Here is a 23,322-nt window from a genome sequence, read left to right on the forward strand (position 1 = left end):
AACAGTCAAACCACCACTCGGTTTTACTAAACTTGTGCACCTGCTTAACGTAAAATCAGAGCTTATGGCATCCATTCAGGATGCGAATGGTTCTGACAGTTTTTGCCCAGAGAAGAAAAGAGAGAGAAATTAACTGGTTCTGGAACACTGCAGAAAGTACTTTTTAAGAAGCATGGATTGCAGCGGCTTATCTTTGTTAAAGACCAAATGCAGTAACCTTCATTATTAGCTTGTCTCGGATATATGGAAATAATTCTTTATCACTCCATTACACAAGGGAGGCAACAACAATGAACCATCCCAACCACAGACCTATTGCTATTCTCTCTCTGCTATCTAAACTCCTTGAAAAATCAATTCACAGACAGCTTATTAAGTAACTTCTAGATAATAACCTCCTAACCCATACGCAACAAGGCTTAAGACCCCATCGCAGTACATCTACTGCCCTATTGTCCTTTACTCAAACCATTGCCAAAGCCATGGACAAAAATGTACTGTTTTTTGCATCTTTCTTAGCCTTTCTAAAGCATTTGATACCATATCACAACCCAAACTTCTTGATAAACTATTACAACTCAACTTATCTCCCTCTACTATTAAATGGTTCACTAGCTATCTCACTAATATACAACAATTAGTAAGATGGCAGGCAACCTGCTCCCCTTACTTACCAATCCAAACTGGGGTGCCTCAAGGCTCAATTCTTGGCCCTCTACCCTTAAATATTTTCACAAACCAACTGCATACTTCCTGTACAGCATCCTCCATGAAACAATATACAGATGACTCTACCCTTATTACCTGTTCTGACAGTTTTTATAAGCTCTTCTCTACTACTCAACATAGCTTCCTATCTGTAAAAAAACAGCTAATTGACAATCAATTCTAAATCCCTAAAAAACAAAGCTATTACTCTTTTTTTTTCCAAAACCCTCTCTAACCTCAAAACAATCTTCACCATTTCTTCTCTCTACAATGCCACCATACAACCTGACCCACATACTAAACTTCTTGGTGTTATTATCAATGACCAATTAAATGTTGATACCCATATTCAGCACTGTATCAAAAAGACCTATCAAAAACTTAGCCTACTCAACAGACATAAAAAATACCTAGCCCCTGACTCTAGGCAGAAACTAGTTCAGGCCTTCCTGCTTCCGTGTCTGCTTTATGCCTCTCCCATCTTTTCACATCTACAATCTATCCTATTGTCAATCATACTATAGTGGTGCAAGATTTGATTGTAATCAACTGTACAAATCTCATCACTGCCATGCACTAAAACAACTCCAGTGGCTTGACTTCCCCCAGCACCTGTTTCACTCCCAGCTGCAAATGACTCGCACTCTACTCTTAAAATCCCTTTCCTGTCCTGCTCTGTCTTCACCAATACCACATTATATCCCTCCCAGAACTCTCTGCAGCTCTGACCAGCTCCATCTGGACACCTATAAACCAAACAAAAACACTGGTAAATCTCTCTACAAATATAGTATGTCCCATGCATGGAACAAACTCCCCCTTAACATCCGAACAATTTCGAACATAAACTCTTAAATCCGAATTTAAAAATTTCCTCCTAAATGCCAACACCTGTCACTGCAATGATCCCACTTAAATCCCACCTTACCACCTCTCACACTTTTAACACCCACCAATTGCAAGTGTCCTATCTCATTTGCATATCTTTCTCTTTTTGTTGATAAAAAAAATTCTAACTTTTGTACTGCATGTTATGCACATTATTATAATGTTTATGTAAACGTCATTCTCAGGCCTTTTTCTAATGTTCTATTATTCTAATGTTTGCATAAAACTTCATTGTCAGATATTTTCTTTTTTGTAACTTTGTAATAACTGTCTGGAGTTTTTCTCCTCACTCTCCACCGAAAACGGGCCACTAACTCAGTTGGACTAACCTGGTTAACAAATGACAAATAAAAAAAATAAATACATATAAGGCCTCCTAGCTTCTAAATCTTGTGAGGAATGATGATCATTAGGAAGAAAATAATTTCCCAAGATAAGACCTAGTATGCTGAATGGGTTGGGGAAAGGCTATTAATTTTGAAGTTCAAACACCACAAAGCGAAAGGTTCTTCAAAGCCAGGCAGAAATGGAGCAGCCACTCAAAGAGTTGTTTGACAAACATGTTTGGCCACAATCCTATCATTCACAAGGTCATGATGGGCAGAAATAGTGGACACTTCCAGCTGACCGTAAATGATGCACAAGATGTAAAGGTGCCTGACATAAGTCTCAACTACCTGACTGGACAACATTAAGTACTACTTCACATAAATGGAGAACCTCTTGTATGCAGCTGAAAAAGTCTGCCTAGTGGAAGGCTTCCTGGTAGCTTAAGTCACTTGTGATACTCCTAGCTTGAAGTTCCAACACGATCTTTAGATTTAAGACAGGAGCCAAACCCTGAAGCAGAGCTGTTGACTATGGGGGGACTCTCTTAGTTGCTAGCAGAAGTCTCCCACTTTTACCATGGATATAAAAGCCTGAAACCACACTCTTTTTAGCTTTGGCCTCCTTTCCTGAACTTTGTGTTGAAGTACAAAAACAGTGGAACAGTGAAGGGCATACAGGAGTCTCTGCTGTCATGGCAGAGAACAAGTCCACTAAAAGCTCCACCTTGCTTTGCTGCATCAAGGAAGAGAGAGGGAACTATTGCAGCCTACAGAGCTCTGAACAGATTAGTCATAGGATGGCCTCACTTTAAGGAGACATGACCCAGACATTTCTACTAGATCTGCAGTTCTAGGAGAGGATCCAAGTAATAATCCCTTTAAAAAAAGTGGTATAATAACCTGTCAAATACAGTTGGAGAGCATGGCTAGGCTTAAAAAGCCCATTTAGGGTCATTAGCCTAGTAATCACCTACGAACTGCAAAAATAAGTCTGACAGCACATTTATTTACCTTGAGTTGTAAATTACTGACACAGATGCCCCTTGCAGACTGAATTAGAGGTATCCCCTGGAAGTGGCTTTCTCCTTAAAGGCCTTTAGGACAAGGAAAGCTGCCAACAGCTCAAGCTGCTTGATGTGAAATCTGACACCACTTTGTTGACATGTGGAGAAGGCAAAGTAAGCTCTTCACCCACCAGCAAAGCATCAATCTTCAGAACTTTCAACAAATTCAACTGTAAGGATGGGTGGTCCACTTAAAGGGTCATTGTAAACACCTACCACTCCACAGTATGGCAACAGAAGTTTGGCGGCAAGAAAAGACCCAAGGGCATGCAGTTGCTTTTCATCTGTGCACATGTGTATCTTCAGCTGTACCAGCAGCGCCATGAAGCTTGTGACAGCTGTTAAGCCTAAGAAGCACAGAAGACTCCAAAGCCTGGATCTTCCCCTCTACATCATAGCAAGTTGACAAATTTATGGCCTGATAGGCTTTAATGACAGGCAAGAACAACCAGAAATGGAGTGTGTCCACCGCCATGCTGATGAACAGAGAGTCCTTAGAGATGGAATCAGCAAGGATTTCTCCAAATTTATGGTTACCCACAGGGACTGCAACCTCTTGAGAGACTACGCCAGAAAAATTAGCAGGCAATACTCTTAGCAGAGCCACCAGGATATAGTTGGGGAACAGAGTTGGCCACCACTCAGTTCCAACTTGGTAAACAAACTTGGCACAGAATGAAATCCAGATGGCAGTATCTTATAGTGAACATGACAACTAAGCACTGTAAAGCAAATAAAACGCATGTGAAATACCCAGACACTGTTGTGTCAACAGCCATCATCATGTCAACATACAGCAGCACAGGCCTAAGCCCCCTGTGGAGGTCAGAACCAGTCTAAAGTACTCTTCATGAGAGGGGAGAACAAGAGTTATCAGGTGGTTGACAGTGGCTACATCTACAATGCCTTGATCCTTAGTGATGACTTCCCAAGCCAAGGCAAATTTGGAAAATATTTGCCCCAAAAACCCATAACCATAATCAGGAGGGCAAATGATGGACTAGTGGGGTCCTTCACTTGTGCTAATTTACAAGCAGTAGGGACATCAACATCTTATGAAGCTTAAAAGCATTCTTCAGTAGGCAGGTTGGCTGGGTTAGGAAGATGAGGGCTGATTTAGGTAGTACAGCTGTGTGAGTAACTCACTACAAAAGCAACTGTTTCAGAAGTATCACTGCTGCAGTATAGCTTATTTTCCATGAGAAACAAGTCTGCCCTTCTGAGCTGATTTTCAAAGCTTTTGGTGATGCTCTCTGCAATGTAAGTCTTAATCTGACCTGTAAGTCAATCTTATGCAATAGCAAACCAGCTAGCACTGAAGGAAGGCTTGACAACAACATTCAAGTTGAAAGCAGGCTTTATTATGCGAATTCAGGAACATAAACGCAGGAATAATCCGCACAGCGTTTTATCAGTTAAAAACAAACTTTATCAGATAAAGCAAGTGCAATAGTGCTGCGTGTTAAGTACTAAACCTCATTTTGATCAACCAATGAGAAAATTACATTGTCATTCAAAAAGTTAAAATATATAACCCTCTAGTCAAATGCTTAAAAACCTTGTATAATGATAATATGATCCATAAAGGTAATATTAAAAACTTGTTCAATAAAAAGTGTTACATAAAATGTCTCAATGGGTTCAACTTTATATATTAAAAAAATAAAGTGAAATCCTTTCAGCCAAAATTTAAACAAGAAAAATAGAAAAATCCTCCATCTAGTGTCATACACACGTAATTGTATTTATACTGTTTTATAGCTTTGCAGTTCTCAATAGACAATGGAAATGTTATAATTAAGTCCTGGAGGCTTGTTTGCCTCTAGTACAATCTGCCAATATAATTCCTTGAACCCTATGGTCGTTTCCTAAATGCCACCCCTACCATCCCTTGGTATGCATTCAAGGAAAAAAAAAGCATTGTTTTTAACTGACGAAAACGCTGTGTGGATTATTCCTGCGTTTTATGTTCCTGAATTCGCTTAATACAGCCTGCTTTCAATTTGGGTGTTGTTGTCATGCCTTCCTTCAATTGCTAGCTGCTTTATTTGGTTCTTGCTGTTTGCGAGCAATTGCCTTGGCACAGTTTTTTAGTCGTGGTCAATCTTATGCAATGCTTAAAAGGAATAATTTATGCACTTATTCAATTAATTTTGGTGGTGAAGCATCTAAATGTGTTCTCTGGCTAGGGGGAATCTCTGGCCTTCAATTCTTAGTCTGTAAAATCTGCAAGGACTTTAGCCATAGCTTGTTGCTTCTTTACCTTGCTTATCAGCAGCACTGAGAAGTCTCCCGTAACACAAAAAGGGAAAATTAGAGCTGCAGAATCACAGATTTAACCAGCAGTATGCAATACAGTCTAGGGGTTGGAGGTTGGAACCTGTACTGTAGTGCTGCTATGCCATCATGGTGAGATACTCGCACAAAGGTACTATATGGTCACCATACTGCTGCAGTGTAATGCCTCATCCATGGGATAAGATAAGGGGTTTGTACTTTAGAACTCCCTTTGGAAGACGCTATATCATGACTTAAAGAAAGGCACAGAAAAAGCTCACCCTGCTCTTGGGCTGGATCTGCAGTTCACGATATTTAGAAAGAGCTTGCATAAATGCCTATGCTGCTTGACAAATGCCCTGAGCAGACGCATTTCTTTAAACATAACAGCAGTGACTATTGCCTTAATGGAGTACATCTTGGCTGTAATTCCAAGGGACTCTTCTAATGCATTTAGCCAGTCATTTGGAAGGAATCTGCTATGGAGCCAGTCTACCACGTTACTTATCACGAACGAAACCCTTTGGACGGTTGTTCTTGGTTCTGGCAGTCTAACAACAGAGTTGCATGTGGAAATCCAACGCAAGCATGACCTTTTCCCCTTTGCTTTCAGGATTTTAGAAAAGATCGACAGTTCAAAGACCTGGTTGTGGGTTCAGAAGCCACTTTGGTATAAAGATGGGGTCAGTTCTCGGGCTTTAATATGTCCTTGTGAAAGACCACAAAAGCTTCTTTACACATAAAAGATTGCAATTCTGACACCCTTCTGGCTGTTGTCACTGATATCATGCAAGTCCTTTAATACCACAGATACAATGGGCACAAAAAACACCAAGACTAATCTTTTCAATAACAACATTCAAATCCCAAGAATGAAGGTTCAGTAAAATAGCCCTTCAAAATTTGAAAAAATTAGTATGCAAATACCTTCTCATTTACTGTTTGACAAAACAGCGCAAAGTGAGATTCAAGTCAACATAACACATTAGGTAATGATTGAAAAGGAAAACATTGAGAGAAGGGTAAGGTGCCCCCTCCCACCAAAAGGTCTGCAAATACTGCAGAACCTTTAGTTCTGTACATTTTTAGGCATTACTCTTGGATAAGCACCACAATGAGAATTTGTCTTTCTGGTGCTCAGCCTTCTAGCCTCCTGTAGAAGGCTAATGGCTGCTTCTAAAAGCATGTTAAGGGTACCAAGCTGAGAGAATCCAAACAGCCATTATCAAGGCTTTGCGATTTGATTGAACCAGATGTCCTCTGCCCTGCACCAGTAAAGTGCAATGTGGTAAAAGGAAGACATGGCCATTTTTGATCACCTAAACTAGTGGTGAGAATTGTGGTTGCCTGGCACATCGTGGGGATAATGGCAAGATCATATCTTTTTCTGACCTATTCGTCTCAACTTTCACAGTCATTTGTGGTACCGTAAGGAAAGCACACAGAAGGTCCATATGCCAGAAAATGTTGAATGCATCCTCCATCTAAGACCTTCTGCATGAGAATCTGGAGCAAAATATTTGCAGCTGATTGTTTCCACCTGAGGTGAATAGGACTCTCTGTGTCAGATCATTCCTATGCTAAAATGACCTAAACATTTAAGTCAATTTCGATTCATAGCTGCTGACACTGAATCTATTCAGTTTGACCACAATCATATTGTTCCCACACCATACACCAAAGTTAACCTGTGGATGGGGTAAGAATGCCTTCCTATTTGTTAATATACCACATCATTGTGGTGCTGTCTGCAATTACCCTTAGGATCAATGGTGTTAGCTCCAGTCTGACCGCCTTTATGGGCAAGTGAAATACCATCATATCTTACACAATGATGCGCTTACCGGACATGATTCTTTTTTGGTTTTTTTGCACCTTTAATTGTAGCAAGTGTATTCTCCAGTCTAGATGCAACACAACCATTGTTAAGATAGAGTCCATTTGGCCTAACAGGAGAACAGTGCAAGCAATTCTGGGTGCACTGCAAGTGCTGAGAAGAGCACTCTTGGCAAACATCAAAGACTGAAGTAACACTAATACTAACTTCATAACTTTAACTGCATAGTGACTTAGGAACAGGGTCCATTCCTGTCACTGCATTAGAAACCCTAAACATTTGGAGAAATTAAAAAGAGAGAACTCCTTACTGATGACTGACATAAATGGGGTCATCCACTGAAGAGAATGATAATGTTATTACTAGAGGTTCCTGAAATATCACTGTATCTTTTTCATAAGCAGCCTGGTTAAGGGTACCACTAATGGTGCCACCAAGCTGAAGGTGATATGTGACCCAGAGCTATGCATATCACTGCCTGTTGTTTGGAACTTTGGGACCAGGTCTGTAAAAAAAGTCCTAGTTAGCTATTTTTCTTCAGGCAGGTAAAAATGAACCATTTCTTTTTTTTTCAATAATTTGTCTTTTTCTTTTTACATTAATAAATGTCACAGATAAAAATCATCTTACAACATGACTGTATGTGTATATGCAACAGTAAAAGCCCAGGGCTTCAAGAAAGGTCAGGTTTTGAAAGAACGAATAAATGTGGCAGATGTGCACAATGCCAATATGTAGATGAATCTCACTACTATAGGCATCCTGTTTCAGGTCACCTTTGGACATTAAATCAGAATAGTGACTGTAACACCAGAAACATTGTTTATATTGCACACTGTACCTACTGTTTTTCATTTTATGTTGGCAAAACCAACAGGTCCCTTAGAGAACGGATAAGGGACCATTGTTATTGCCTAGCTAGAAAACAAGAATGTAGTGCTCTATCGAAGCACACTATGAGAGAAGGAGCAACACACACCTTTTTATTTCAAGTGCTCCAAGTTGTGATACCCAATCCTAGACTAGGCAATATAGTCAACCTTACTGAACAAGCTGAGCTAAAGTGGATATGCAGGCTGGCGGCCCATAGGGAGAAAGGCCTTAATGAAGTTCTGTCCATTAAACCGCAGTTGAAGGCCAGACCCTTGAGATGATCTAGATGGCCTCATTTTCTGTTGTCTCATTTATTGAGGTCTTTGTAACATTCTCCATTTGTACTTTGAACAATTGATTACATAATATTTAGGCTCCAAGGTTATACTGTGGCCCCCATATGTACATGACCTGGTAGTATTGGTTCATCAATTGTATCCACAATAGGCCAGTTCTATATACTCTATGCTGAATATGCTATGTTAATATTCTCATTTGTTATACCTAGTTTGGTTAAATGTTCTTAGATTCAGTTCAATATATTTATTTAGGTTGCTTTGTGGATTTGTTAACAGATTTTCATATACACAGACTATAGTTATTTTATATGCATTTTAAATAATTTTTGGTTTATTATAATTTTTAGTTGTATATTCTATAGTTTATCTGTATACATATCAGGGTATGTTTTTGTGTTTCATGGACACACCCACACTTAGGATTTACATTGTCTATTTCTTTCCCCCCTCCCCCCCCCCATCCAAAATGGTTTTATATCAGCATTTTGAACATGCAGTTGGTTCTGCCGCTAATATGGACGTTGCTTTTTTGCATGTGTCTTGTACATTATTCGAATTTGACCTTTTGGATTTGTATATGAGAAGAGCTATTTCGATGTGCTTTGTCGCTTAGACATTATGTTAGCTTGAGTATGTTATTCGTAAGAAGTTTTAATCTAAGTGTGATCTGTATAACACGTTTCGTAACAATGGTGTTATGTGTTGTTAAAATGAAGTTTCTTTGAGTCCTATTTGTATTTATAACATTGCTATTATGAATTATTTGATTTTATATTATCATTTGATTTTATTATTGCACTGTCACTTTAAATGCTTTAGCACAGCATACCAGGAAGTTAGTAGGAGTGACTTCCTCCAATGTATTTTTTAAAAATTGGAGCTCTTACAGAGCATTGTTGTTTGTCTGATGAAGCGGCTCTGTATTGCCGTGAAAGCTCACACATGAATAAAGAAGGTTGAACCGAATGTTTTTTCTTTTACTGATGCTGGATTTGTACAAGGAAGCAGTCTGCTAACAGTTTATATGGTATAACAGAGTCTAAGGAACCGAATGGTGTTTGTCTCTTATGGAGATTGGATGTGTATAAGGAAGCAGCTCGCCTAGAAGTATTCATGGTTTGATAGTGGACTACAGCCTAAACACAAGGTACACTGAGGTTGGTCTAAACAGACTGTTGCAGCTACTATATCTATCTTTATTCCGACAAGTGGTTGGTAATGAGCTTGTAGCCTTTGATGTACGAAAGTGCTTTGGCAGGACTTTGTAAGCACTTCATCTTTGCCTGGATTGGTACACACATTTATTCTTGGAGCAGCGCACTACGGCTCGTCATTTTGTGGATTCTACATAATTTGGGGCTTGGTGGTTTCTACTATATATATATATATGTATATATATGTATCTGTATATATATATATATATATATATATATATATGTATATATATGTATATATATATATATATGTATATATATATATATATATATATGTATATATATATATATATGTATATATATACATATATATATATATATATATATATATATATATATATATATATATATATATATATATATATATATATATATGTATATATATATATATATATATATATATATATATATATATGTATGCTTTTCTCCTCGGGCCTCCACTGAAAATGGACATGTATCCAGTTGGACTAGCCCGGTTAACAAATGTAAATATATATATATATATATATATATATATATATGTATGTATATATATATATATATATATATGTATATATATATATATATATATATATATATATATATATATATATGTATGTATGTATATATATATATATATATACATATATAAGTCCAGCATCTTATTGTTTATTTTTAAATTTGGGTTTTTATGAAGGGGTTGCAGTACTGTCATGGCTTGTCCAAGGTTCAAGAATTGAAAGAGTTTTTGCACTAAGTTGATAGAATGTTTTAAGGGCTCTATAATGTTATAAGTTTGTATTTCTTTCTGATTCAGGAATGGAAGTGCTTTGGGATTGAAACCTAGAGCTTTAATATATCTATAATTGATTGTCACCCAAAGAGGAGACCAATTTTCCATTGACGGGTTATGTTCAGCTATTCTTAATATTGTGTTAGTGTTAATGATAGAGTAGTACATTTTAAAATCTGGTAAATTTAGTCCTCCTTTGTTTTTGGGGAGTGTTAATTTTGGATAGGAGATTCTGTTTTTTTTTTGGGTTCCCATATAAATTTTACTAGGAAGGTATGAATTTGTTTGAAGAATTTATTATGTATTATTGTCTGTGATGTCATGAATATATATACATTAGTCTAGGTAAGATGCTCATTTTGATTATTGATACTTTAGCTAAGAATGGTAGTTTTAGGTTGTTCCATCTTTTACAGTCTTGCATTATGTTTTGCCATTTAAGGTTTACATTGTGTTGGTAGAAGTCTTTGTTTTTCTGGAAAAAAGGTGATTCCCATGTATTTAGTTTCTTCTTTTATTTTTATTGTGTTTAACAATGGTATTAGTAAAATGAGGTTGGGTGTTTTTAGGGGGAAAACATTAGTTTTATTGAGGTTTATTTTGTAATTAGACATAGTCGATAAATGTTTGATTGCAGCTATTATTTTGTTTATATCTGAATTTGGTGTAGTGCAGTACATGTTCAGATCATCCGCAAATGCAGTGAGGTATATTTTGAAGTTGTGTGTTGATGGAGGATTGTGGTATGCATTTTGTTTATGTATAGAAAGAGTGGTTCTAGGTATAGGTTAAACAGGAAAGGTGATAGTGGACATCCTTGTCTTGTTCCATTTTTTATTAGAATCCTATTTGACCAAGTTTTATTTATACATAGAGATGTGTATGGGCTGTTATAGAGAGTATGGATGATCTGAATGAAAATATTGGGTACATTAAAGTAGGGTAGTGTTTGGAGTAAGAATTCTAGGTTAACCCTATCAAATGCCTTGTGGGCATCCACTACCATTGTGTAGATGTTGATATTGTATCGGTTAGCATAAGATATTAGTGCATCTAATGTTAATGTATTGTCACTAGTCTGTCTATGTGGCGTAAAACTGGATTGTTCTGGGGAGATGATTTTCTCTATCAGATTTTTCATTCTGTTTGCAAGTACAGAGGTAAATATTTTAGTATCTATATTTAAGAGGGAGATGGTTCTGTAGCTGTCTGGGTTTTTGGGGTCTGTGTGTTCTTTTAATATAAAGATGGTTTTAGAGCCATTAAAGTGGATATGACTTATTTTATAGTTTATTATGTAATTCAGTATATAGTATAGTAGTTTGGCTATCAAGGTGGAAAATGCTTTGTAAAATTCTGATGCAAGTCCATCCGGATCCGGAGCCTTATGCGCTTTTAAGTGTTTGACTGTTGTAATAATTTCACTGATGGATATCATTTCAGTTAGTTTTTTTTGTTGGTCTAAGTTTAGTTTAGGGAATTTCAGTTTTTTAAGGAAAAGAGTTCTATCTTCCTTTGAGGTTTGTAGTATTTGTGCTCCATATATTTGAGAGTATATTTGTTCAAATGTTTTAATAATGTCTTCATTTTTTGTGTAGTTTTTGTCTGATATATTGGAGGCATTTTTGTGTTGGGAGATAATTCTGACCAGAGCTCTAGATGGTATTTGAGCTTCTTCTGCATAAGTGGCTAACATTCTGGCTTCATAAAAAGATAGGTTCTTGGTTTCTAACATATATAGATCCCTTTGCAGTTTTAAAAGTTCTGCTTCTGTTTGGTTCTTGGGGTTATTTATTAGTTCTTTTTCAAGATGCTCTATTTTCCCTTTCAGTGTATGCTCCTCTTTCAGTTGTATTTTTTTATAGTATGCTGCTTTTTTGATAAACAATCCTCTAATTTGTGCTTTGGTTGCAGCCCATTCTATGTCACTTGGTACTTGGGAGTTAGTGATACTTGTAAGAGCTATTTTTAGTATTGCTTCTGTTTCTTTTATTACATCCATTTTGGAAAGTAAATTAGGGTTTAATGACCAATTATGACCCCTATTCTTTAAATATATATTTTTGTCCCAGTTAATGTTCAGTGTGATTTTGGAGTGATCTGAAAATAACCTGGTATGTATAGTTATTGTTGGGTCCATGTTACTGAATATGTCAGAGATCAAGAAGAAGTCTACCCTTGACCAAATTTTGTGGCATTGCAAATAGAATGTGAATTTCCCTGTTTTATCTTCACTGTTTCCATATTTAAAAGGGTCACATAGTTTGAAATTTTGTTTGAGTTCATTAAGGGCTAATGTGGCTTATTTATTATGTGATTTGGCCAGATTACATTTATCCTTTTCTGGGTTTTGATATGTGTTCCAGTCACCTCCAATCACTAGGTAGTGATCTTTAAATTGGTTTAAGGTTGGGTATAATGACATAAAAAAGTGTTGTTGGTTATTACACGGTGCGTAAACATTAAGTACACATTATAGGTTTTGGTATTGTAGGACTAGTAAATGTTACGTAATACCATCTTCCCTCCTTGTCGGGTTTGGTTTTAAGTATTTTTTCCTTAAATTGTTTTTTTAATTATTATGGCCACCCCAGCACTGTTTGTTTTCCCCTCTGAAGCTATGATTTGACTTATCCATTTCTTTCTGCTAATTTCTGCCCATTGCTCTGCAGTCAAGTGTGTTTCTTGTATTAGTATGAGGTTGGCTGTGGTTTTTAATGTAAGGTGTAAGAATAGTTTTCTTTTCTTCTTGTTCTGGAGCCCTTTAATGTTCCATGATTCCATTTCCCACATTTATTCATTAGGTGTATTCCTTAGCTATGTCATGTATATTAGTCTTGTTTTGTTATCTTTGTATGTGTTACTGTGTGATGGTTTAGGAAAGCATCTATTTATCCCCGTCCCTACTCTGTGCCTAACCACTATATCCCTAGACCAGGAATAATCGGAGGGGGGGGGTGAAGGTGCATTATATGGTTTACCTTTACGTCTAATCTTGGAATGTGTTTTCCTTTTAGATATAGATTTAACCCATAGTATCCCCCCTGTTTTACTATATACAATGCGGACAAAGCTGAACATACTAGTTCCCTCAACAAACACTGCTACTTAATGTCCCTAGCCTCTTCCAACATACTATTTATACAATTATGGTATTGCATTTAAGGAACAGCATGTATTGTTTTTGTCTTGTAACTAATTCTTTCTAATAGTATTTTTTAAAACAGCATATTAATATACATTCCTCAGTAAATTATAGCAATTATAGCAATATATGTACCACAGTAATATTGTTAAACAATCAATCTTGTCATTTTTACATTTTTTCTTTCATTTGAATTATTTTCCTCCTCTTTATTTATTCAAATTTTGGCCTTCTTTGGTGCCTGCAATGTTTTTCCACATACTACTTCCACTTACTATTTTCCTAAGATTACTTCTCTCCAGGATGTTTTAACACATTTCTAGTATTTACATAAAACATTTAACACCCCCCCCAATATTAATCTATGAACTAGCCTGTTTCTGACAGTTTATTTCTTGCCTATTATTTAAGGCTAGATTTTCATTCATCTTCACAGCACTGGGTGTACTGTTAAGTGAATGGTTCAGTTCAACAGTACCTTACTTCTTCAAGGTTTTGCTTGCAGGCTGGTTGACATATATGGTGCAGCTTTCTTCTTTTAGCTGGTGCAGATCAATTTTCGTTTTGCAGGCAGTAAAATCTTTTGGAGCTTGCTGAGATCCATTTTGTCTGACTGTTCTTCTTAATGGAGCCCTCAAAATCGTAGAGGGACTGACTTTGCAGACCAATGTCCCAGGAGGAGGTTCTGTCCTATATTCACGCATCAGAAACGGCAGTTGATTTTTGGTTCCTACCCAGGCTGTACTTCCTTTTCCTGGGTTCCTCATGGCTCACATCGTGGATTTAAGGGCCTAGACAGCAAGGGGAAGCTTTCGGAGTTGGATCCCAGTTAGAGTGCTCGTGAATGGAGTCGTTTCTTCACCCAAGGGTCGTTTTATAGTTTTTTGTGGATTTATTTAGTTTCTGAAGGTGGAAATTGCTTGAAAACGGCCAGGAATGTCTCTTTTGCCTCTTTGGGGTTAGCGACCATGTATTTAACTTCTTTGATGTAGCAGATTAACTGATTTGGATATTTCATCTGGAATTTGATTTTTTTTCCCTATTAGGAACCTGCAGTATGGAGATAGTAGTTGTCTTGCTTGTCTTATTTGTATTGGGAGGTCTTGAGCAAAGGAGATTGTATTATTATTCCAGGTGAGTGTGCCTTTTTTCTTTGCAGCGAGTATGACTTTATTTACATCTTGATAGTTTAATATTTTAATATAGACATGTCTTGGTTTCAGTGGTGTTTGCATTCTCAGGGCTCTGTGGGCTCTCTCTATTGTTATTTGCTGTATTTCTTCAGGTTCCTCTAGCAGGGAATTTATTATTTGCTTGATTGTTGGTATTAGATTGTTATGAGGTACAGTTTCAGGTATTCCTCTGATGATGATATTGTTCCTTCGAGATCTTGCTTCTAGGTCTGTTATTTTTGCTTGTAAGTTTTGTATTTCTTTTTCATGGGCATCAGTTCTTTGAGAAATAAGAGTCTACTTTTATTTCATTTTCTATTATTTTGGACTCAGATTTTTCCATTCTGGATATTATTTGGCTGAATGAGTCACCAAAGGTTTGAAATTGTAATGATAAGTCCTTTACTGCTTGCTGGATAGGTAATAAGTCAGTTTTTATGTCTTCCAGATAAGCTGGCAGGTCTGTCTTGGATTTATTTGCAGTTTTACAGTTGTCAGTTTGTTTAGTTGTCTTTTGTCTTTTTGAAGTTGTGTCTTTCTCAGGTGAGGCTAGTACTGAGAATTTGGTCTTAGTTGTTGTTTCCATATTATTTTCCTCTTTTGACATCTTGCTGTATAGTGTTTTACCAATCTTGTAGTCAGATGCAGGGCCTTAGTAGCACATGGCTTAAGCTGTTATTCAGAAATCTTAGTTAATCCTGCTGTTTCTGAGCTGAATCTGTCACTTTTTCTTCCTCTTTTGTTTGCTGGATGATATTAGCAGTAATATATACAGTTAGTTCTGTATTATTAATTCTGCTTTGCCTTCTGGGTTTGTTTTAATCCAGGGTATACCAGAGAGCTAGGTGATAGCAATGTTCACAGAACAGCGGCCATTTTGAACTCCAAAGATGAACCATTTCTATTCCAAGGCAAATTCAAGGAAGCTCTTCAGCATCTCCAGAATCAGTCTTGCTATAGGTGGTTTAAGCAGAAACGTAGGTCAATCAAGAAAGTCCATGGTTAGAGATTTTCTCACCCCCTCTCAACACATGGATTGAATAAGGCAGCCATGCATATATGGGTAAATGTGGACATCTTGTTCTCACAGAAAAGTGAAAGCTGGAGCCAGGCACTTGGTGAACATCCATGGCACTATGAACAGGCCAAATGGGAGACTGGTAAAGTAGAAAAGCTTTTTACCCACTTTAACTTTCATAAAATGCCTGCTGTCTTAACCAAAACCTACCTCTTAATCATTCTTTGCACTTAACTCTTCCCAATGGTGATCCATGCGCCCTCTTAAGAATTAGTTTTTCAGCCTAAAGGAAAATATTTTCATTAGTTTTGAACATCCTTGGGTACATTTATCCACTTCCCAAAAGAGTGAGGATGGTGGTCATTTTTCTTGGAAACTATAAACAGCCTTGAACAAAAACCTTTGTATTCATCTGTGGCTGCAGTAACATTCATTGCCATACAGCCCACAAATTGTCAAGAATCAGTTTGGCAAGATGCAGCTGTTTTTCTGGAAGACTTTACATTCTAAGAAGTGTGAGGAAATACGATACTGTAGAGATGTCAACTGTTCAGCCAATTTCTTTTTGTAGAACTGTCCAGTCTTTACATGTTCAAAACAGTAAACTTCTTCAGTATGATCAATTTACAGTCCTTCCTTCACTTTTCTTAAATAGTTTCACCCCAGGCATGAAGGACATCTACCTGCCCCATCCCCGTTTTGAAAGCACACAACCAGTATCTTGGGTTAAGAGTAGAAAATTTTCATTTCCAGTTCACTTTTGACATTTGGCCTCTCTAATGTCCAGTGTCACACTTCATGCCCAAACAGAAGAATCTCCCACTCAGAAAGTTTTGAGAGATGGACACAGTAGTACAGTTCCACTGCTGGTAGGAGGAGATCTTCCCCTGGTCTACTACTGTTGGATTTTACTCGTATTTTTCTAACTTATTCAACATTTCCTAAGAACGGAGACCTGAAATTATTATTTTGTCTAAGGGCTGCATTTATCAGCTGTCCATTAACATCTGCTGTCAGAGGATAAGGTGGAAAACCTTGCATGTCTGTTGATCCCAGTTCCAGTGGAACCTGCACTAGAACAGGCATTTGCCATGTTAGAGCCACTAAGAACTGCATGCTTTCCCACTTATTACTGTCTGAGATAATCTGGCCACCTTACTCCTCAAAAAGTCAGCCTTAACATCTTCAGGCAAATATTCAGTCTGTTTGAGGGTATCTTTGTGATACCGAAATCTGTTTGGTGAGTAAACATTTGGATGTCATGGGTAGCAGAGATATAAACCTGTTTTTTCCAAATCTGAATTAGTGACAATTCATATTACTCACAGATGTAGGTTTCACAGGTGTGCATTTAGGAGTGAGTTGGCAACCCATTATAAGTTTCACTACCTTGTGCCAACTGAGTGCCACAAAAAGAACAGGCTCCCTCATGATCCTAAACTGGATTAAGCAAGTAAACAGAGAATGATGAATGAATGCCCATAATTCTACTGTCCCAGTCATTAGGAAAACATATTTAAACTTGGCAGTGGCCGGTTACCTTCTGAAGTTGCAGCTAGCTTTGCTATGATCATTGCTATGGATTTTATGTAAATGACTGTAACAGTCCCATACCTGTAGTACCTGTCTGGCTTCTACAAACACAGAAAAACAACAATTGTGAGCTAACCAACATGGTTCCACCATGTGTGGTGGATAGCTTCACAAAGATGCAAATAACCAAAAAACAAGCCAGCCAACTGCCAAAGGCGCTTCACAAAGATGCAAATAACCAAAAAACAAGCCAGCCAACTGCCAAAGGTGCTTCACAAAGATGCAAATAACCAAAAAAACAAGCTTCTACAAACAGGAAGATTAGAAACAGGATGTAAGGAGATATTATAAAAAATATCTTCAAGGGTTTTTATTATGAGAGAGATGGGTGAGGGGTATGAGCTGTCTGTCCCAAAAAGTCTGCAATTTATTTTCTGTGCTACAGAAAGCAGTGTCCCCACCTACTTGAAATATTCTAACTCCAAGTTAGTCATTTCCACAAAGGAGAACCTTCTCATACGGGGAGGCTTAAGAGATACTATCGGGTGCCATAACTAAAAACAGCAAAACTGTTCCAAAAGGGCCCAATCCTCCTCTCCTGGTTTTGAGTCCACTGAGTCCTCTGGGAAAAGTTCTCTTCTCTTTCTTCAGGTAAACATTCCTTTTAGTGGAACTGGTGAAGGTCAAAGAGGTGGTGATTGTCTGTTGTGTTGCCAGATATTCCTCTGGGAACTTATTACAGCAAAAGGGCAAAACAAAAATTACGGATGCTCTTGTAGTTGATGTGAAAGACTCAGATGCCTAGCTTTGGACATGTATATGACCAAAGAATTATGTGAACTGAAAGGGGAGAAATGGCTAAACAATGAAAACAAATAGCTTATCCAAAAAGAAATCAGCTCAACATTTGTCATCTCTACAGTCTCATGGTGGGGGTGGGGGGTTCCTTGTTGAGTCCCTCATGCAGGCAGATGCTCTCTGTAGATGTCTGACAACCAGCATCTGGCTGTAGTGAAGCATTTAGAACATTATCCTCTAATGCTTGGCTGGCTTGTGATACTACAGTCACCTTACAGAAGCAAAGATGAAATTTAGAACTTGGACTAGAGAGAGAAACACATGGGCCTCACACCATGACCAGGAAGTTTAGAGCTAGGTAGGGTTGGCTGGGTCAAACACCCTCCTGCTCTCTACCACTTATATCTCTTACTAATGTTTTTCTTATTTTATAACTGCAATGCAACACTGAAGATGTCCAATGCTTTAAGTACATTCTAAAGGGAAAATTAAATTAATGAATGTGTCATCTGTTGGGATGGGTGATATCCTTGAGCCCATTACAAACTAATCTGCAATGGTAAGCAAAAGTATTAAAGTTCATAGTCCTTCTCTATAAAGTCATTTTGTCAGAGACCTTAATGTTCACAACAAATTGACAAAATAATCACTAAGTCATAATCCTTGGTGTGCTGGGAACATTTCTCTATCAGAATCTTTATTGTTGAGAACTTTTTCTGGGGATGTCATTAGCCTTCTAAAAACTGCAAACAGCAACTAAATATGTAACACAGAAGGATGTTATGCAGCAAAAGGGGTAGAATTAATAGTAGACTCAAAAAATACTTTTCACTATTTTAATTTGCCTGGAAGCGACCAGAGACCAAAGACAGAGTGAGACAATAGTTGACTTAGGATGCAAATGGGAGAAATGAATACGGCCTGGGATGCACTCTACTTTACAGTCCAAATCTTCTGCTGACGGCCTTTGCATGGCGGATAACCTTGGGCCTTGACTGGTGTGGGGGATATCCAACTGCTCTAGAAGTCTGGCGAGAATAACATCTGCCTGCAGCTGAAACCTCTCCATTTATGAATGCATTACAGTGTAAACATTAGGATGAACATAATGTGCCTAGAGACTTTTGCATCTAGCCTATAAGGGGAGACACCCTGCCACATTCACATAATGTCAGTCATTTCAGCACATCCCTCCACAACACTAGAAACTACTACAGTCTAAAGGAAGTACCTATTTTACTGCTGGCTGGATACATCTCCCCAGACTTGTTTTGCAGGCAACACAAGTTGCAGTGATTATATAGACTAAGGAAATACGGCCATGTCACTGTTACAACTTGAGCAAAGACTTAAGAGAGGAAAAGGACTGCTACAAAATGGCCTAGTCAGAGGCTCACAGCTAAGGAAGGAACAAACCAAGCTTTCTGCTCTCTGTCATAACTGCTTGCATGGCATACTGATTTCCTTACTGAGACTGTAAGATCCATGCTGACCATAACAAAATATAGGAGCCTGAACACTGCATATTTTTACGCATCATGCTTCCTGACCCACAATGACTACCAATCCACCATCTCTACAACTTCTCTCATTGGCACTTCCGTGCTGTGGAACGTCATACCTCTAGAAGCCTGCACACATCCTTACACTCTAGAGCACTTTCTGAAAAAGCTACATAAAAGAAAAGAAATAAACATAAATATTTAGTGAACAATAAAAGCTATTAAAATGCTAATAACAGCAATGTTATCACTAAAATGTCTTCTTTACACAGACACTAGTCAATGCATTCACAGATTTTACATCAATATTATAATGCATACAAACAAAATTATATTTTCTTTAACGTTTCACAAATACATCATCATATCACCGTGTCTGAACAATTTAGACATATGTCACAAAAGGTTTGTTAGCAAGACATAAGCTTTCAAGACAGTAAAAAATCCATCTCTGAATGGAATATTTGCAGAAAACTGTGACATTATGTTTAGCTGTACAATTCGCAACATAACACTGAACACCTCTGAATATGTACAACTTAAAGTGCAAATATCAAAGACAGTGTTCTTCATGGGTGCTTAAAAAAGCGAATGATGATTTATCGAACCCATTTAAGAGAAAGCGTACAATCTCGAACACTTAGAACAGCGTTTTTTTCAAGGGGAAAAATTGCTGTTCCACAAAAAAAAAAAAAAAATTGTAAAACATTACATAAAGTGGGGGGCTGAGCCCCCGCACCCCCCTACTTAAATATACCAACTCTGAGATCACACTACAGTCATCAAAACAGCAAAGTAACGGAAGCGGCCAAGCAATTTCTTTCCCAGGGAATGAATTCGCTTACATGCCGTTTCGCTATTTTGCCTTTTCGTGCTTTCAAGTTCGATCCAGACGCATTCAAAAGAATGCATTTTCGATCATTTAATAGGAACCCGTTTTTCATCTTCATCAAGTAAGATTCCATATGTCATGCAAAAGTTTAAGTCACTTGGTTTCCAAAATATTAAGTACATATGAAAATATGAAATATTTTCAGAATTACTAGCAAACAACTAGCAATATTTCAAGTGTAGAGTACTACATGTGAACACTGACAATGTCCTTTTCTGTCTGCTACCCTAACCTTTTACACCAGTCCCCTGTATAACATGTAGGTGTCTCAGTTATGAAAATATGAATATAAATATGAACAGAGGAGTGATAAATGACAAAGTGATTAATTTCTCTACTGCAGGACGTCGTATGTTTATAAGCCTCAGTGTCACTTTCTTATTTAAACCCTGCCCTTTCTAACACCACTTGCTATTAACTCGTAAGTAACATAGTTAAAGAACTGAAACCCCAAAATGTCTGGAGACCAGAAGGAGCTATGGGAGTTGATTGGAAGTATACAAACAAGAAGATACAGGCTTGAATGACTTATGCTCCATGGGAGGTAGTAAAGTTAATGTTATACTGAAATTATCTACAGCTCGTGGCTGCAGTACCCCAAATGACATCAGCATAAAGCTGTAGGACAGCAGCTGTCTATATCACTACCAGCATGATGACCTGTGTGTGACTGCCACACATGTAGGGCAACTTCTGATGTTGGCGGTTTAGATATTATTCAGACTAATCACACAAAAACAGTAAAGTACAGCCTAAGTACCTACATATTATACCTGGGTTTCCTTTTCTCTGAAACTGTTAGTAATGGCTGACACAGCTTAAGGTAATCAGACCTTACCTGCTTAAGTTAATCAGACCTTACCTGCATGTTGTTCATTGCCTCTCTCAACTGATCAAGCTGGTGTGCAGAATTTAAGGCTTCTAGTCGAATATCTGTCAATTTCATTTCCTTCTCCCACAGTTCTGAGCGAAGTTCTGACACACCTTTTTCATCACCTTCAGCCTCCTCATTACACTCAAAGATGCTGCAAACAAATGATTTGTTTCAAGTAAAAGCTAAGCACTGCTATTTCTATACTCTAGTCTGAAGTAAGATGTTGCAAATGGAACACAGACTATGCTTGAAAAGGGGTCCATAATAATCATACCAATCATCTGGCTAGCAATTAATAAAAGCTGAGTCATAAAACTTACCTGAAAACCTACCTTGTTATCAGTAGTATTCACAACAGACACAGAATAAACTTCCACAAGTCCTCCCGGAATGCATTACAGGTAACCTCAAGAAAAAAAAAACAGACTGGCTTTCCAGGACGGCACACTGATCAAAAGCTTAACTTACCTCCCTCAGTGTGAAAAAAAAAACTGAGTGCTAAGGGCCAGGAACTCTTTCACTTTTAGTAAATTCCATTACTGGCTAGTATACACTGCCTGGATACCAGCAAAGAAGAAACTAAGAGAGTCTGAAAGAAATTCAGCCACAAAAGGTGGAGAGAAAATAGACACTGATTGGGAAGAATCCTGCAGCTGCTCAGCAAAAAGCAGTCCAAGCTCCAGTTTGGTGCAAGGCATGGGTTCCAGTAATCTAGAGGAAAAAATAAGTCAAATGTGCTCAGAGCCGATTAAAATAAATGAAACACTGAAGGAGTATATCAACTCAAACAACAAAAGACTGGAAAAATGGAAGAAACATTAAACAGATTTTCAAACGAACTGATAAAACTGCAAAACTCAGAGGTCAAAATGAAGAAAAGGCTGGCAGACTGCTCAAGAAGAGATATTTTAAAAATGGTAGAATTAGAGGATAGAGCTTGCAGAGAAAACCTGAGATTTTCTGCTGTATCACAGAAACTGAAAGGAACAGACTATTAATTTTATGAAGACACAAATATGCAACTGGACTGGTATTCCACAGCAGGATTTGTTAACTGAAAGGGCACATCAGGTGTATGCTCCAAACCTGGCCATGAGAAGCATCCAAGACTTGTACTAGTAAAGATAGATTCCTACCAAAAGAAAGAATTAATCCTGACAAAACTGTGGTAGAAGGGCAAAGTATTAAAAGTTGGGGCAGGAGAGTGCTTGTGGAAAATGATTATTCACTGTATACCAGGCAGACGAAAAGCAAGTTTATTCCAGCAATCAGGAAGTGTCAGATTAAAGCTGCTGTATCTACTTGTCTTCAGAATATTTTTTTCTTGGAGAATCAAAGCAATTTTTGATGCAAAACAGGCTAAGGAGGAAATACAAAAGTTTGTCCAACAAAAAAATGAGCCATTAAGCATATGGCTTCTCATTCTTCTGATAATAAAACTCATACAAAGACTTTGCCAGCAAAACATTTTCCAGTGTTCCAAAGGAAAATGCTTGACAGACAGAGAAAAGCACAGGAGTTGATCAAAAGAATCAGGAGTACCTTGGAATTAAACCAGAGTCTGGAGAGGGGAGATTGAGATGAACAGGAAGAAGACCAGTAGGGTGGAAATCAATGAATAAATGTGAGATTACAAAGCATCAACTGTATTTGTGAAATATGGTTGTACAAGAAAAAGTGGAAATAAATTACTTTTGCTGACTTCATTAAACTTTTGGGGGAATAAAAGGCATTTGCCCCACTTCATGTGATTAACGTATGGATGGATACATAGGGGAGAGGAAGAAGATGGAAAAAGACAACTGTAAGTAAAAAAAATTCTGTTCATAGGTAGGTACTAGGCTATTGGCCCTAGGGCCTATATAAGCCTAGCCAAATGGTACCCTGGCTTTTGCCACCCAAGAAAATCATTTTCCTGTGCCCCTATCAAGCAGAACCACATAAGTGATCCCCAGTGTGAATTTCCTATCTCCCATCCAATCATCAAGATTTTTCATGACGAGCACTAATGAGGAGCTTTGTTTGATATAGATAGGTAGTTAAATTACATGTTATATAGTAAAGTATTTTCAGATATTGTTGCATGGGATAAAAACAGATGCCTTTTTTTCTTTTGCTCTTTTTTAT

At 37.6% G+C, this 23,322-nt stretch overlaps 1 protein-coding gene across 3 annotated transcripts in view; it reads right to left on the reverse strand.

Annotated features, from left to right (window-relative positions):
• NAV1 (neuron navigator 1) overlaps window positions 1-23,322 on the reverse strand; it is a 2,383,470-nt gene that overhangs the window by 373,389 nt on the left and 1,986,759 nt on the right. For all 3 annotated transcript variants that reach the window (XM_044076515.1, XM_044076516.1, XM_044076517.1), the window contains one exon: window positions 21,184-21,346. In XM_044076515.1, coding sequence (XP_043932450.1) covers window positions 21,184-21,346 — 163 coding nt within the window. The remainder of the gene's footprint in view (window positions 1-21,183; window positions 21,347-23,322) is intronic.

This window comes from Protopterus annectens, chromosome 7.part0 (genome assembly GCF_019279795.1).
Source record: "Protopterus annectens isolate FY-2018-M chromosome 7.part0, PAN1.0, whole genome shotgun sequence".
Taxonomy (NCBI): Eukaryota; Metazoa; Chordata; order Ceratodontiformes; family Protopteridae; genus Protopterus; species Protopterus annectens.